General features: G+C 38.8%; 1 protein-coding gene across 2 annotated transcripts in view; it reads right to left on the reverse strand.

The window, feature by feature from the left end:
* Positions 1-4787: 4787 nt before the first annotated feature.
* The window catches only part of LOC126180975 (protein abrupt-like), a 276247-nt gene continuing 262802 nt past the window's right edge, over positions 4788-18232 (reverse strand). The window contains exon 7 of one of the 2 annotated variants that reach the window (XM_049924740.1): positions 4788-5487. In XM_049924740.1, the coding sequence (XP_049780697.1) occupies positions 5207-5487 (281 nt within the window). In that variant the 3' untranslated portion in view covers positions 4788-5206. The remainder of the gene's footprint in view (positions 5488-18232) is intronic. The other variant, XM_049924736.1, reaches the window with a different exon arrangement.

The following is an 18232-nucleotide window of genomic DNA, read 5'->3' on the forward strand; positions in this document are numbered from 1 at the left end:
TTCCAGAGAACCACTCAATAATTGTTTTTCATGTAAGATTTTAGTATACTGGGATCAAGTAGAGGCTGCAAATTTTAAATTACTTCTTATAATTGACTGCTGGAAGACAGCACTATAGCACTCTGTTAAACTGAATCAGAAACAGCATTTGCCTTACGATACATTAAGAAATACTGTAAATGAATGTTCCATGTTTCCTTTGCCTCTTTGACGGCAGTGGCTGCAGCAATGATAATGCTGCTGTCTTTTGTTTTTGCTGCAGTAGCTGTAACAGTTGTAAACATTGTTGCTGCTTTAGTGGTTGAACTAGTTGTTGATGCTGATGGCTGCTGTTGCTGCAAAGGCTGTCTTCAAAATGTGAGAAAGTGTGGATCCACAGTGATCAAACACTGCATAATAGGAATGTTCCTCATTGCCAATCATTTATTAGCCAGAATAGGAACACCTGTACTTGGTGTCTTGCATGGAGCAGCTCAACTGAAAACTGAAGCAGTCACACTGCAGTAGCACAAGGTGTTGGAGCTGGAGGCAGTCCACCCAGCAAGTAGAATGCTGGAGTAGATTGGTAGAGCAACCAAAAACTGGAAACAACCCAGAGCCAAGTCTATAGTACCAAGAGAAAAGACTGTAAGCATAATCCAAAATATGATCACTGCGTCATTGTACTGATACTGTAATGGCACAATTTAAGGCATCGTGTACAGATAGCAAGTGACAACTTGGCAACTGTGCATGACTTTAAAGTCACTACTAGTCAGAGGCCATACATGGTTACAGCTTGCTTGTTAGTGGACATGCCCACTTTGCCCAGTGCTGATACCTAGGGTGGACTTTATCAAAAGGCACTGACTCAGATAATGCTAAGGTCTCTGCCTCTGAACTGATACCGACATCATAGAATACTATATGAGCACTGATTCAAAATTAATGGACTGCTCAGCTTATGAACAATAACAGAGATTAATATTACGATCTTTACAGTAGATGTAAGATTTTCAGTCAGATGCATTTTGCTTTGTTTTTAGTCTCCGAAAAAATAACACATTTTATTACCTGTTTGCATAATCTTTTCACAAATATACAACATGTGTGAGAAATCTACCAAAGGTTTTATTTTTTTCAAACAACAAATAATTCCCTTCAGCAGCTATACACAGATAGTCATTGTTCACAATCTTATTAGTGGCATTGAAAGCATTCAACTGGTAGATCCTTTCACATGTCAGTCACATTTTTTTGAGCCCCAAAATGGGATTGTTTTAAGACATTTTTCAATCGCAGGAAAAGAAAAAGTCATAAGAACGCAGATTGTATTAATGGGGGTGGGGCTATGGAACAACAGGAATGCCTTTTGAGATCAAAATTTCCATGATGGAAGTGGCTGTGTGATGTATGACATTGTCATGCTGCAGCATTTGCTTGTCTCACTTGATTCACCCTTTCCTGAGTGTTTCAAGGACATCTTTATGAAACATTTGGTTGAGAGTCTATCCTGGATGAATATATTCTTTATGCATGATATCCCTACTGTCAAGAATGCAAATCATCATTGTCTTGATTTTTGATTTGCTCATTTGATATTTTTTTTCAGTCAAGGAGATGTCTCAGTGTGCCATTTCTCATTTTGCCATTGTCACAGGATCGTACTCAAAAATCCAGTATTCATCACCAGTGATCACACGACTGAACCATTTGTGGTCACTGGCATTCCTCTAGAGATCGATGCATATGTTTCTTTGATTGTCCTGCTCCACTGTGAGCTTTTTTGGCACCATTTTGGCACAAACTTTTCGAACGTGCAAATCCTCAGTCAAAATTTGATGTATAATGAAAGTGTTTGTGTTTAACAGGTCACCTATCATCCTTATTGTTAAATGTCAGTCAGAACTTAAAAGAGCATGCACAAGTTTGTGAGCTTCATCTTCACTGTGTTCTTGGCCTTCCAAAAATGGTTTGTGCCAGTGAAAAACTAGTGCTCTTGATAAGAAGTGTTTCCCATAGTCCTGTTTCAACTTTTCAAAGGTCACACTCATGTATTTCTCCAAGTTTAACACAAAACTTAATTGCATAACATTGCTCTAAATTCTGCTGTTCCAGTTTTGTTACATGCAACGAGAACACAAATTTACTGATGGCACTCTCAAAAATTGCATGACTGCTGTACAGAGCTGGAACTCAGACTGAGCATCTGGAAGGGATGCACACACTGGTCTACACAAGAACACAGTGTTGCAACACCACTCGCACTGTTGTCAGTCTCATTACTTTTCTCACACTACTCATTTATTCTGGATCATTCGTGATGTCTTCAAATACCTATTATTTACCAGCATCAATCTATTGTTCAAATTTACTTTATATTCTGACCCTTGACAGAACTTGCTGTTTCAAGTTATTTTTGAATATCTTCCTTTCTGTAAATGTACTGCATCTCACGATGAGAGCAGAACAGCTTGTGGAGTAGTTACCAATATGTACACTACTGGCCATTAAAATTGCTACACCAAGAAGAAATGCAGATGATAAACAGGTATTCATTGGACAAATATGTTATACTAGAACTGACATGTGATTACATTTTCATGCAATTTGGGTGCATAGATCCTGAGAAATCAGTACTCAGAACAACCACCTCTAGCCGTAATAACAGCCTTGATACGCCTGGGCATTGAGTCAGACAGAGCTTGGATAGCGTGTACAGGTACAGCTGCCCATGCAGCTTCAACACGATACCACAGTTCATCAAGAGTAGTGACTGGTGTATTGTGACGAGCCAGTTGCTCGGCCACCATTGACCAGACGTTTTCAATTGGTGAGAGATCTGGTGAATGTACTGGCCAGGGCAGCAGTCAAAACATTTTATGTATCCAGAAAGGTCCATACAGGACCTGCAACATGCGATCATGCATTATCCTGCTGAAATGTAGGGTTTCGCAGGGATCAAATGGAGGGTAGAGCCACGGGTCGTAACACATCTGAAATGTAACGTCCACCGTTCAAAGTGCTGTCAATGCAAACAAGACGTGACCAAGACGTGTAACCAATGGCACCCCATACCACCACGCCAGGTGATATGCCAGTATGGTGCTGATGAATACATGCTTCCAATGTGCATTCACCATGATGTTGCCAAACACAGATGCGACCATCATGGTGCTGTAAACAGAACCTGGATTCATCCGAAAAAATGATGTTTTGCCATTCATGCACCAAGGTTCGTCGTTGAGTACATCATCGCAGGTGCTCCTGTGTGCTGTGATGCAGCATCAAGGGTAACAGCAGCCATGCTCTCCGAGTTGATAGTCAATGCTGCTGTAAATGTTGTCAAACTGTTTGTGCAGGTGGTTGTCGTCTTGCAAACATCCCCATCTGTTGACTCATGGATCGAGACATGGCTGCACGATCCGTAACAGCCATGCGGATAAGATGCCTGTCATCTCGATTCCTTGTTACCCTCCTGAACACATTGATTCCATATTCTGCTAACAGTCATAGGATCTTGACCAATGCGGGCAGCAATGTCGCAATACGATAAACCGCAATCGTGATAGGCTACAATCTGACTTTTATCAAAGTCAGGAATGTGATGGTACGCATTTCTCCTCCTTACACGAGGCATCACAATAACGTTTCACCAGGCAATGCTGGTCAACTGCTGTTTGTGTATGAGAAATTGGTTGAAAACTTTCCTCATGTCAGTACGTTGTAGGTGTCGCCACTGGCGCCAACCTTGTGTGAATGCTCTGAAAAGCTAATCATTTGCATATCACAGCATCTTCTTGCAATCGGTCAAATTTCGCTTCTGTAGCACGTCATCTTTATGGTGTAGCAATTTTAATGGCCAGTAGTGTATTATTGTCTATGTACACTAAAGTTTGATGCATAGTCCTAACTTTTTAACTATGGTACGTCACTGATGAATCCAGTTACTCCTTTTTAGTTACTCTTATGCCATTTTTCTGTAGTTTAAAAAAAGCTTATTATGTTTTATGATTTTGACTACCAGGAGGTTATTCCACACCTAAAAGATTAGTGTGGGAGGGAAAAAAAAGAGTATTGAATGTGTGTTAGTTTATTATCTGAGCATCATCAATTTCTTAAAAAAGGGATATGTGCATTGTAGATTAATTTCATAAAGATAAAGAGTTTTTTTATTTACAAATATGATTTTTATATTTTGTCACCATGAAAACCGTTCTACCTCTTTGTCTGAGCCAAATGATGGGAGCCATGAAAGGAAGCTATAATTAGGTGACAGATGTGTCTGTATTTAATGCCATCACACTTGCAGTCTTGTTTGAAAACAGATATGAGACTGTGAATCTGCCTAAACAATCTCATTTACATATTTAAATATGATAGAGGACTGTTTCACATTTTGGTGAGTTGTTGTGCATGAGTATTATGTATTTGAATGTCCATCTGCTGCAGTTTGATATACTAAGTTATTTTCACCCAAGACAGTGTTCAGTCATGAAGCAGTCAGAAAATATTTTGCTAAAACATCGCCATTATGCTATTACCATCATACATCTCGTGCAGAGATCATGAGAACAAGATACATGGTATTAGGGTGATTACAGAGGCATATAGACATTTTTACCTCACTCAATACGTGAACTGGAATGGTACAGAAAAAAGGAAATGCTGAAAGTTTTACCACTGTCACTTGGTGAAATTAATTTGAATTTATATTTTCAATTACCTCATCAATAATGCAATCTTTAAAAATGTTTTTCTGTTAAATATTTTCACTTGTTGACTCATACTGGTCTGCAGAATTTTTTGTGCTTTAGTACCAGTGCATCAGCTTAAGAGATTTAAAGTTATTATGCTTTGAATGTCATTCTTTCTCACATATTATACATTGGTTCTCAAACATCTTTCTCACACATTATACACTGGGTCTGAAACATCTAACAATGTTTTGCAAAACTTTATTTATTCTTAATGAACTGGGGACATTTTGCTAAGAGCAATTGAATATGCAATATTATAATAAAAGTCCAAGCAGTATGGTGCAACTGACAATCTACTTAGCATTTGATGCTGAAATATCATTTTAATTAGGCAACTGCATTGCTACGTAGATGACTTTTTGGCAAACAACATATATATATATAAATCTAATGATAGTGAAAGACAGTAAGGCAGCTGAACGCACTACTAGTATCTATAATGATAAATCTCATCTGGAGATGCTAGACTATGGTGTACTAGGATTCCCAGAAACTGATGAACTGCCAGTGGAAGTAGTGAAGGTCGGAGAGCATCTGGTGTCCATGGATGAGGTACTCATTATTTGTATGTGATGCATACGCACATGGTCTCGCATGGCAAATTTGTTCTTCACTGTTTTTCCACAGTACTCACATCTAGCAGTAGGAAGGGCAGTATGCATGCGAGCAACATGCTTGTACATATTTGTACGACGAGATATGAGTTTCCCACACACCTGGCATGGCATAGGTCCTTCACTTTGTTCTCCTGATTAAAAAAAAAAAATACAATTTTTATTCACATAAATATTCAGAACAAGACCCTGTAAAAAGAATAAAAGACTACATTATAAGCACAAAAACTACTGCACAATGATTCATATTACATACAGGAAATAAGAATCCATTTGTGTAAAACAGAAATTGGAACAAGGCCAAGAGAACCTTGAGGGTAATGTTACTGAAACACTTTCACATTCCTTCATTTGAAGCTAAGGGGAAAGAATAATGAAGGAACTGATTTAAGGAGATAACTGATGCAAGAAATAATAGTGGAGTAAAGGTAATAATTTACAATATACTATTTTTATTCTTTCCATTATTCATATTTGTTTCAACTATTAAGTGACACTACTCTTACTCTTTCCACTATTTGTAATCCCCCAAGGACTTTCCTTTACCATACTCATGTAGGATAGAGGAAGATATTATTCAGAATCCAAGATCAACATTCATGCACAAATCATAAGTGCACCTGAGAGTACTAATGTGTCTCATTTACTGTTTCCACCATGGGTAGCCTCTTTTACTTTTCAGACCATTCACAATTCTCACCCTAGTATTATTTATATACAAAAACATGAGTAGCATTCAAAACTTAAGATATTGTGTGGATGTCAGTGCCAAAGCATTTCTTTGTATAACATGACAAATTATTCTTACTTTCATTGGTCTGTTAGGTATCCCCCCCCTCCAAACACACACATGTTCCAGTTCATGTTTACATACCCATTTATCATTCAATGCAGCCACTACATGATGAGCATTTTTGTTTTCTCATTTCAGTATTAGTATTTCACTCAAAATTTGTTATAATGATATCTGAAATTATGGACTGATTTTCGAGTGGAAACACTTTTTTGCAACCAACCCTATCAATCAGACTCAACCTGAAACACAGTCATGAACCTTTCCTCCAATAGCCTTAGCCCTGACGAAGGGATTTTCATTTATTTATTAGTATGGCACTGGGATGATTTTGTTGAAGTGATGCAGTACACAACAAATAAAAATAAATAAAATATGATTATTTAATGAATAAAGGAGAATCTAGTGATTCATGAGAAAATGCCTTCTGACAGTGCTACAATAACAGGACTGCTTCATATTCCAAATGAAAGATAGTGGCTTTGCAGAATTCTCCCTTTTGACAGTCATAAGGCTTGTTGAGATAGTTAGCATATCTACAGCCCAATGTTTGAAATAAAGTAAAATGTATTGACTGAATGTTCTGGTCGCTAACATTTATTTACATAATATTTAGCAGTTAGATGTGGCATTAAGCTCAACAGCAATTAAAAGATAATTGTTATATTCAGGATACCAAATGAAGTGACACATTGTTCACACTATACTCATTATTTGGTAAGAGCTTGATTTAAATTGCAGTCTTTTTGTAACTTATTCCTGTTTTCCAGCATTTCCTTGAATCACTCAACTCTAATCCTGGATGTCTTCAAAAGGTTCTCAAATAATCAAAACATGAAGTATTTTTAACTACTGCAGAAGTCATTAGAGAGATTGAAAGTGAGAAATAGAAAAATACATTTTTCCATTGTTTACTTCACTGTCTGTGGAAAAAAGTGTAGTAGCTGTATGACCTTTCATACATAAAATATCAGGATTTGATAATGTATAGAAACTACTGAAAATAAAAAAGGGGATGCAATAATATGCTATGTCTGAAATCTATTGTATTCCTTGTGAGTGGAAAACAGTGAACACAACGGATTGAATATAGTAGTTACATTGTTACTATTTAAACCATTCTTCAAAAAACTATAAGACAGAAACAATCCAACAGACTCACAACTTTCTCATTTTCTGATATCCTTATTTTTGACAGTTAAGTTATGTGGAAATCAAGGACAGGAAGCAGCACTGTAAAGCAAGAGTGTAAACTGGGACAAGTGTGTTAAACAAGGAGAAGTATAAGAAAAAAAATAGCAAGTCATATAAAGTTGGATGCAAAGACACAATAGACAGAACAATCCAGTGCAAGAAATTGATGTCTGGTACAAATTCTTGTCTCTAGTTTATCTATTATCTTTACTTTTTCATTTTGTTTATCTATTATATGAAGCGGCACAAATTTACAGCTTCTAGCGGATCCCAGTACACTCGAATCACACATCATACAACTGTAACTTAGGCTTTGGACAATGTCCTTCTTTGAAGCTAGCAAATAAACATGAAGCTACTTTTTCCCAACATAGTTGAATGTTAAATTACAGTGCAGTGAAGCTGTGTGTATATCACTGTTTTGTTTGTGTGGGAAGCAAACAACTAATAAAGAGATGTAATCACTATTATGCCTCATTGTATAACAGAGGGATGTTCCATGTGGATGTGAATTATTTTAAGGAAGTGAACAAAAATGCTTAGTAAACACTGTTATTTTCAGAAGCTTTATTCATGGCTTAATTACTCAAAACAGATTTCCAATATACAGAAATTACATATTCAGAGTGTTAATGAACCCCAGTTTTGCATCATGGTATCATAACGTAACAATATGAGGCAACATGCGAAATTGGTCATGAAAATTGTCTTTTATATATTTAAAATGATATATCAAGTAACACTGGCAAAATATTCAGCATATAATTTCAGAACACTAAGTTGACCAAAACCAATAGTCTGGAGGTGGAAATTGCGTCACTGTCAGATAAAGGTCCTTCAGTTGATGACATGTTATGTGGCACATCCATAAAGTAAGTTTGCTACTAGTACTACAGTTATCAAATCATATGTTGCATGGAGCAATTGCTTGTACGTGGTAAGAGTAATCACATGACATGTTACATGTCCTAGTGGAAGTTCCCTAGATCTCACAGTAGCTTCGTGGCAGTGGTTGAAAATGGGGGCTCATATTCCAGCTCCTGCTGTGTGTGAAGTGTAGTCAGTGATAAAGGTTTTGAATGCACTGAACATAGTGCTGACTTAAGTTGATAATCAGCTGTGCCAGGTCATGTGCCTAATGTCATCAGCAAACAGGTGGTGCGTTACTGATGCAGACATTTTGCAGCAGGTCACCAAAATGTTCATGATGAGGAATGCAGTTGGAGGCTACTCATCATTACAGGCAAATTGTGTGGGGATGCTTTATGGAGTATTGTTAGTTCACAACACTGGAACTCAGCAGTCACTTCTTGTTACATAAATTATTATGGAGCACTTGCTCCAGAAATTGCACACCAGGTGGGTGCTGAAGCAGAACCACAAAGCAAAGCATGTGTAGACAACTTTGATTTTCCTTCAGCAGCACCATGATGAAGGTAACGAGATTCTGGACTGTATCATCATAGGTGATGAGTTGTGGGTTGCATACGATAACCCACAGAGAAAGCAGCATTCTATGATCTCCCTGCAAGATGAAGTTCAAACAGACTGTCACACAGCAAGTACTGTGTTCAGTGTTCTGTTACAGATGGCAAGTTCTCCTTATCTAATTTCTAAGCAGAGATGAGATGGTGAATGCTGAGCATTACTGCAAAATGATGCATTAATTGCAATGGTGGAGGATGCTCAGTGCCAGTGTTATCTTGCTAGACAGTAATACACGTCCACACATGGCTCGACAAACAACAGAGCTCGTGCAGATGTTCAGCTGGGAGATGTTTGGCCATCCCCACTTTAGTCCAGACCTTTCTTCCAGTGATTTCCATCTTTCCCTGAACCTCAAAAAGTTCCCATCTGGTCAGAGTCAGCATTTTGAATCTGACAGAGAGGCTGAAATGGTTGACACACCGTGTTTCCAATCCCTGATGACTGACTTCTATGACATAGGGATACAAAAATTGCTTCCACAGTATGACAAATGTATGAATTTTGGTGATGAATATGTTGAAAAACAGCCTGAGACTTCCCGTACCTGTTCCAATAAATTTTTCAGTTGTGTTTTGTTTCTGGTCACAACACCAAGGAATCTTACATTATGGATGCACCTTGTATTTTAGGTCACATTTGAGTGCTAGATAGCAAAAGCATGTTGATGATTACATGAAAATCTCCTCATAAAATGTTCAGATGCTCAATTACAGAACATAAGAGGCAAACATGAAATTTTATTCATGTACCCTTCCTTTCTGGTGCCTTGTATCCAACTGATGCAGGGTTGGGACCACTATTTTATGGAGAATCAATCATTCCTACGTATAGGCCATTATTACGAAAGTGTCACCATCTCCAAAGGCGTTTTAATGCTACTGACAGCTCACTGTCCTCCCCTCCCTTTCTGCCCAACCAGGGATGAATTTGTTTACCCTTTCTGCCTGCAGCTAGTGTAAATGCATGGTCAAATGTCACATTGTTCTGCAAAATGCTTGTGCATTTGGACATGGGAATTTGCCTGTTATTTACTGACAAAATGGCTGAAAACCACATTCAAGCTGGCTGGCATTTTATTCCTTCATCCCTTGAAATCAAAACAAAAAGAGTCAATAATAATAATAACATCCGCCTGAAGTACTAATGGGTGGACTGAGTAATCTGAAAGTGCTGCTGCCGGTCCCAAGTCTGGATAAAGGAGGAGGGTTGGTACCCAAATAAGCCATAAAAGAGAAGCCAGGTCACATCTCAAGGCACCTCTGAGGCTAACTACCCCAGCTGTAAGCCTGTTAACACCTAGATTTTGACCCCAACATAAATCATTCGATTCAGCATGATGGTAAGTTCTCTTACAGGAAGCAGTACCCCATGTGGTAACCAATCCGCCGTTGTCAATGACAATATTAGTGAGCCAACAGATTCTGGGGAATTCGCACCAGCATGCAACCGATTGCAAAGTAAGAAAGTGTCATACTTTGCTACTTTCAACGTTAACTCACTCCTCAAAACTGGAAAACTGAGACATCTTACTGTTACTTTGGCCAAGCAAAAAAATCATTGCAACTGCATTACAAGAAACAAGATATCCAGACGAAGCAGCATTTGAATCAGAAGGATATCACAATCTGAAGGGAAAACCTGACAAGTAATGAAGAACGTACCTCAACTGGGCACAGGCTTTATAATCAATAAACAAATCCTGGGAGCCATCACTGATTTCAGATCCAGAAACAGTAGACTTTCCACACTTACCTTTAGGGGAGGAAATAAGATTTATATCATTGTCAATGAAGATGCTCCCACAAATGAGACTGATAGAACTGACCCAGAGAAAGTAGAAGAATTTTGGGAAGACCTGGAGGAAACACTATCCAAGATTCCAACTAAGAATGTTATCATACTATTTGGAGACTTCAATGCTCAGCTAGGGAAAGAGAGGAAGTTCAGAAACATAATTGGGAACTATCCAGCCCACAACAGGACTAATAGGAATTGTGAATGACTAGTGGAAATTTGTAAGACCTTTGACCTGATGATGAGATCAATGGCATTTAAATGCCTTCCAAGAAAATAGAAAACATGGGTATGCCCCAAACCAGTACTAGGAGAGTTTCAGCTTGACCATGTAGCGATATCAAGACATATAGAAAAGGAAATTCAAAGTCCTCGAGAGTGCAAATTTAGACTCAGATCATTTTCTATCCAAAATAAAAATCAAAATTCTACCAAGAGCCCATCAGACTAAATACACTACCTGTATTATGAAGTATGATACAGAGAAACTTAGAACTAGCAAAGATTTTAAGGCGAGCTTGAATCATAAGAACTATCAAGGTTGGAAACAGTTGAAAGGTGTACTGATTGACAACTTAAAGAAAACAGTTCACCTGGAGAAGAGGAAGAAACATGCATGGTGGCCGAAAGAAGGAGATAAAGCAATCAAAAAGTGTGGGTTGATTGGTGATATCATAAAACACCAGAAAATCTAAAGAACTTCCAAGAAGTAAGAAAAACCACTGCTAAAACTATCAGAAATCTCAAGAGGAAATATTTGCAAGAATGTTTAACTCAAATAGAAAAAGACTTCTGGAAGAACAACATGTGAGACTTCTATAGAATGTTCAAGACTAACTTAAGTAGATATGATCCTTCAAAACTCAGCTTTAAGAATAATGAAGGTAAGACAGTGTATGAAGACATGGAAAACAGTCAGATCTTGGTGGAATACTTTGAAGACCTCCTGAATTGTGAAGCACCATCTGAGACATTCAATTACAATGAGAAAGAACCAAACCCCGACTCAGAACCACCAACTATAGAAGAGGTTAAGAACATTATAAGAACCTTGAGAAATAACAAGGCACCTGGGGAAGATGGGATCATCACAAAAAAGTATGTGAACGAGAATGTGATCATAGAACTAACGCAAATTGTATGAAATATCTGGTAAGAGCAGCAGCTTCGAGAAGGTTGGACATTGGCACTAATACATCCTATACACAAGAAAGGCGATAAGATGGAACCTGGGAACTACAGGGGAATTTCTTTAATACCTGTGACCTATAAGGTGTTCTCAAAAGCACTGCTTAATAGAGTGGAAGAACAACTAAATCCACAAATTGATGAGTGCCAAGGAGGTTTCAGAAAGGAGATATCATGCACAGGACAGATCCTGAATCTAAAACTAATAATCACTTATCAAAAACAGAGGAGCAAAACGTTCATGCTTACAGTCATAGACTTCAAGAAAGCCAATGATTCTGTAGATGCACACACACTGTCCAAAATTATAGGGGAGATGAATTTGGACAGAAAATCCAGTGAACTGGTTAAACAGACCCTAAGCAACACAACATCTACGGTCAAGTTCTGAGGAAAGCTGTCGGAGGCCTTTAAGATTAACACCAGGGTGAGACAGGGAGACGGACTCTCCCCTTTGATCTTTAATTGTGTCCTCGATAAGATAATCAGAGAGTGGCAACAAGGAATGAAAGGACTGGGTGGAACATGACTGGAGTGTAAGCATAAAGGAGTATGGGTAGACTGTCTAGCATTCGCAGATGACATTGTGATCTTGTCTGAATCACTAGAAGAGGCAGTTAAGCAAACCACAGAACTGCAGAGATAGGCAGCTAAAGTAGGCCTACAAATCACTATCAAGAAAACACATTACATGACAAACATCATGACAGCTCCTAGATGGATGACAACAGAAGGAGGGGAAATTCAGAAGGTGGAGAGATTCAAATACCTTGGAGAATGGATAGACAATGGAATGACTGAAAAAGAATCAATGGGAGCACGAATAAACAAAATGAACTTAGCATATAAACTAACTATCAACACCTACAATAAGAAGAATATTTTAATAAATGCAAAATTGAAACATTAAAAACAGTGATCCGCCCTGAAGCTCTATATGCAGCAGAAACTCTCAACTTAGTAAGAACTGGAGTGATCAAGAGGCTAGAACTGATAGAATGAAAGATTCTCAGGAGAATATTAGGACCTCGAAGAACATAAGATGGTCAATGTAGAAACTGAGCCGACCAGGAACTGTATACCAAGATAGAAAAAATTTCTGATGTCATCAGGGAAAGAAGGAGCATGTGCTTCACACACATCCTCAGAATGGACCAGGCGAAGTTAACACAGTGAAACACACAATTTCTGATGGACAAGAAAACCAAAATATGATGGATCCAAGAGATACAAAGAGATCTGGAAGAAATGAGAATAAAGGAACCAGATTTTTAAATAAAAAATTCAGGCCTTCAAAGATTTTGAGGACAGAATAAGGCCCCTAACAAAATCATCTTGGACAGAAGAACAAAGATGAATTTGCTAGTACTAGACCTGTTAATCCACCAATTGTGAATAAAAAAATAAATCCTAGAGCTCATAATAATGGTCGCAAAGCATGAGAATGAAAGAATATTGGGAAAAACGAAAGACCAGAAGAAACAAAGCTGAAGCGAATTTATGTGGTCTTAAGATGGCCAAAACGAAAGAAGAAGAAGAAGAAGAATGAGACATAAATAACTGCTCACTTACTATTTCTAAATATGTTAACAAATCTACAGCAAAGCACGAGTCAAAGCAAATCAGGACAAGGTGAAAAGCACTGTTTATCATCTACCTCACTGGTAATTTGTAAAAACAGGAAAATTATGAGATGCTCAAGTAAAACTTAAAGTTGAGAATATTACTGAATTGGAGGCTTTATTTAATTCATCTTTCAGTATCAAGAAGGCAAATTTCAGTAACAAAAAACAGATACTGCATGAAATTGTCATGTTAAGCAGAGTTTCAAGAAGGTGACAACACATAATGAACATCCAATTAAATGTTACCTAAGCAAATGCACACATGCTTACACTGTCCCTTGAGAGGCTGGGCCATTTTGAAAGCAGCCATGTCATCTACAAGCTCTGCTGAAATCACTATTCAACTTTTTATATTGGTGTGACTACCAACCAACTGTACACCAGGATGAATGGCCACTGCCAAACTGTGGTTGAGAGCAAAATGGACATCCCTGTGGCACAACATGCTTGATTTCTTTGGATGCTCCACAACCTGGACCCTCCTCTCCACCACCAGATTTTCTGAACTGTGCAGATGGGAGTTATCCTTTAAAACCTATTCTCTGCTCCCAAAATCATCCCAGCCTCAACCTATGGTAACCTACTGTCCCCACACCCTCCACCCAACTATTTCCACCCCCTCTGTCCTGCCACATCCTCACAGTTCCCCTCCTCTCACCCTCACTGTGCACTGCTCTCTTCTGGTGCATCTACCGGACTTTCCCCCTCTCTGCTCTTCTCCTTTCTGTCCCCCATTCTCCTCTCCCCCAAAACCATTGATGCTGTGCCTGGCAGCCCTGTTCTGCCACCTCTAGTTCCTGCATGCTCTGCCAGACAGCACTGATTCCTCTTCCAGCTACCAGCACTGTGCAATCCATTCTTCACCCCACTTTGGATTGTTGCTTCTGTTTGACACATTTCTGTTGTGTTCTGGCCAGAGATGGTGATCTCGTGTGTGTGAGTTGTGCTTCCTTGCGTGAATGTGTGTGTATTTTTCTTTTCTGAACAAGGCTGTGCATGAGAGCTTATATGTAGCAGTTTTTTTCATTGTGCTGGTCTGTAACTCAACATATCATTTTTAAGGTGAGTAGCAATCTATTATTTTCATACCATTGTCAATATTCTAATTTGGGCTTCCCATTGTTTGTTTTTACTTAAGCAAACTTTTGTAATAAATACATGGAAATAAAATTACTAATTTTTGTACACATAAATAAATTAATTTTTATCATATTAATAAACAAAAATACATAATCACTTGAGGCAAATAAATACTATAGAAAGGCAAACAATTTTTTGAAAAAGTAAATGAATAAGTTGGAGTAATTATGGAAGCTATAAAACAGTCTGAGCTAATGTCAGGTTTGTCTTTATAAGGAAAAGGAAGATTAGTCTTTAAAGCCCACTCAACAACAATGTCATTAGAGAAAGAGAACAACTTAAGATATGCCTCAGATCGTGAAAGAAACTGGCCATTCATTTTCAAATGAACCATCCCAGTGTTTTAGAGAAAATGGAAAACCTAAATCTGGATGGCTGACAGAGATTTGAACCATGTTCCTCTTGAAAGTTGGTCCAGTGTCAGAACTGCTGTGCCACACTGGTCAGTGTCCATTTACACTGAAGAGCCAAAGAAACTGGTACACCTGCCTAATATCATGTAGGGCCCCCGCGAGCACGCAGAAGTGCTGCATGGACTCAACTAATGTCTGAAGTAGTGCTGGAGGTAACTGACACCATGAATCCTGCAGGGCTGTCCACAAATCTAAGAGTACAAGGTGGTGGATATATCTTCTGAATAGCACGTTGCAAGGCATCCCAGATATGCTCAATAATGTTCATGTCTGGGGAGTTGGTGGCCAGTGGAAGCATTTAAACTCAGAAGAGTGTTCCTGGAGCTACTCTGTATCAATTCTGGATGTGTGGGGTGTCGCGTTGTCCTGATGGAATTTCCAAAGTCCGTTGGAATGCACAATGGACATGAATGGATGCAGGTGATCAGACAGGATGCTTACTTACATGTCACTTGTCAAGAGTCGTATCTATATGTATTAGGGATCCCATATCACTCTAATTGCACACACGCAACACCATTACAGAGCCTCCAGCTGCTTGAACAGTTCCCTGCCAACATGCAGGATCCATGGATTCATGAGGTTGTCTCCATAACCATACACGTCTATCCACTTGATACAGTTTGAAACTAGACTCGTCTGACCAGACAATATGTTTCCAGCCATCAACAGTACAATGTCAGTGTTGACGGGCCCAGGCAAGGCATAAAGCTTTGTGTTGTGCAGTCGTCAAGGGTGCAAGAGTTGGCCTTTGCCTCCAAATGCCTACATCGACGATGATTCGTTGAATGGTTCACATGCTGACACTTGTTGATGGCCCATCACAGAAATCAGCAGCAATTTGCAGAAGGGCTGCACTTCTGTCATGTTGAATTGATTCTCTTCAGTCATCGTCGATCCCGTTCTTGCAAGATCTCTTTCCAGCCACAGCAATGTCAAAGAGTTGGTGTTTTACTGGATTCCTCATATTCACAGTACACTCATGGAAATGGTTGTACTGGAAAACCCCATTTCATCGCTACCTCGGAGATGCTGTGTCCCATCGCTTGTGCATTGACTATAACACCATGTTCAGACTCGCTCACATCTTGAAAACCTGCCATTGTAGCATCTGTAACTGATCTAACAACTGTGTCAGACACTTGCTGTCTTATAAAGGTATTGCCGACCGCAGTGCCATATTCTGCCTGTTTATATATCTCTGTATTTGGATATGCATGCCTATACCAGTTTCTTTGGCACATCAGTGTATAAATAAATGGCAATAAAAAAGGAACAACAGTCTACCTGAGACTTTTTTTTTAATTTAAGAGATATTGCCTTTATCTCTGTTCCTCTAAAATTATGAATCACTCCCAATAACATGCCTATGCTAGATCTACAAATAAGTTGCATTCTTTAAAAATCTGTAGGAGATGTTAGTTAATTGCAGCACATAAAAGTAACTATTGCACTAGTCACTTCCAAATCTTAACCTGATAAAGAGGACCAAAGTATGTGTACTATTCTGCAAAGTCATTACTCAAAAGAAAGAATCAGTCTTTTTTTAAAAAAAAGAAAAAAAAAAAAACACACAGATTCAAACAAAGTGCAAAAATAAGCATTTAAACCCCAGTTATAGCAGACTGAGGGCCATTTTACAAAGTTAGCTATTAATCTCCTAACTGATTATCCCAAGACAATCCATTTTGCTGATAAATATTATCCCGAGATAACTCATGCCTCCAAATTTTACGCATTCCTGCACAAATATCCTGATTATAAACATTATAGTTCATTTCACTGCCACCAGTTAGCACCAACATGTCCATCATAATTGTTGTAGTTACCCCCCCATGAACCATAGACCTTGCTGTTGGTAGGGAGGTTTGCGTGCCTCAGCGATACAGATAGCTGTACCGTAAGTTCAACCACAGCGGAGGGGTATCTGTTGAGAGGCCAGACAAACATGTGGTTTCTGAAGAGGGGCAGCAGCCTTTTCAGTAGTTGCTGGGGAAACAGCCTGGATGATTGACTGATCTGGCCTTGTAACACTAACCAAAATGGCCTTGCTCTGCTGGTACTGCGAACGGCTGAAAGCAAGGGGAAACTACAGCCATAATTTTCCCTGAGGGCATGCAGCTTTACTGTATGGTTGAATGGCGATGGCGTCCTCTTTGGTAAAATATTCCGGAGGTAAAATAGTCCCACATTCAGATCTCCGGGTGGGGACTACTCAGGAGGACGTCGTTATCAGGAGAAAGAAAACTGGCATTCTACAGATCAGAGTGTTGACTGTCAGATCTCTTAATCAGGTAGGGTACAAAATTTAAAAAGGGAAATGGATAGCTTAAAGATGGATATAGTGGGAATTGGTGAAGTTCGGTGACAGGAGGAACAAGACCTCTGGTCAGGTGAATACAGGGTTATATATACAAAATCAATTAGGGGCAATGCAGGAGTAGGCTTAATAATGAATAAAAAAAATAGTAAGCTCCTGCAAACAGCATAGTGGATGCGTTATTGTGGCCAAGATAGATGTGAAGCCCACGCCTACCACAGTAGCACAAGTTGATATGCCAACTAGCTCCGTAGATGACGAAGAGATTGATGAAATGTATGAGGAGATAAAAAAAATTATTCAGGTAGCGAAAGGGAGACAAAAAATTTAATAGTCATGGGTGACTGGAATTCGGTAGTAGGAAAAGGAAGAGAAGGAAACATAGGAATGAAAGAGGAAGCTGCCTGGTAGAATTTTGCACAGAGCATAACTTAATCTTGTAGCTGAAACTTGGTTCAAGAATCATGAAAGGAGGTTGTGTGCATGGAAGAGGCCTGGAGATACTAGAAGGTTTCAGATAGATTATATAATGGTAAGACAGAGATTCAGGAACCAGGTTTTAAATTGTAAGACATTTCCAGGGGCAGATGTGGACTCTGACCACAATCTATTGGTTATGAACTGTAGATTAAAACTGAAGAAACTGCAAAAAGGTGGGAATTTAAGGAGATGGGACCTGGATAAACTAAGCCAGAGGTTGTACAGAGCTTCAGGGAGAGCATAAGGGATCAATTGACAGGAATGGGGGAAAGAAATACAGTAGAAGAAGAATGGGTAGCTTTGAGGGATGAAGTAGTGAAGGCAGCAGAGGATCAAGTAGGTAAATAGACGAGAGCTAGTAGAAATCCTTGGGTAAGAGAAGATATTTTGAATTTAATTGATGAAAGGAGAAAATATAAAAATGCAGTAAATGAAGCAGGCAAA

This window comes from Schistocerca cancellata, chromosome 1 (assembly GCF_023864275.1).
Source record: "Schistocerca cancellata isolate TAMUIC-IGC-003103 chromosome 1, iqSchCanc2.1, whole genome shotgun sequence".
Classification (NCBI taxonomy): Eukaryota; Metazoa; Arthropoda; class Insecta; order Orthoptera; family Acrididae; genus Schistocerca; species Schistocerca cancellata.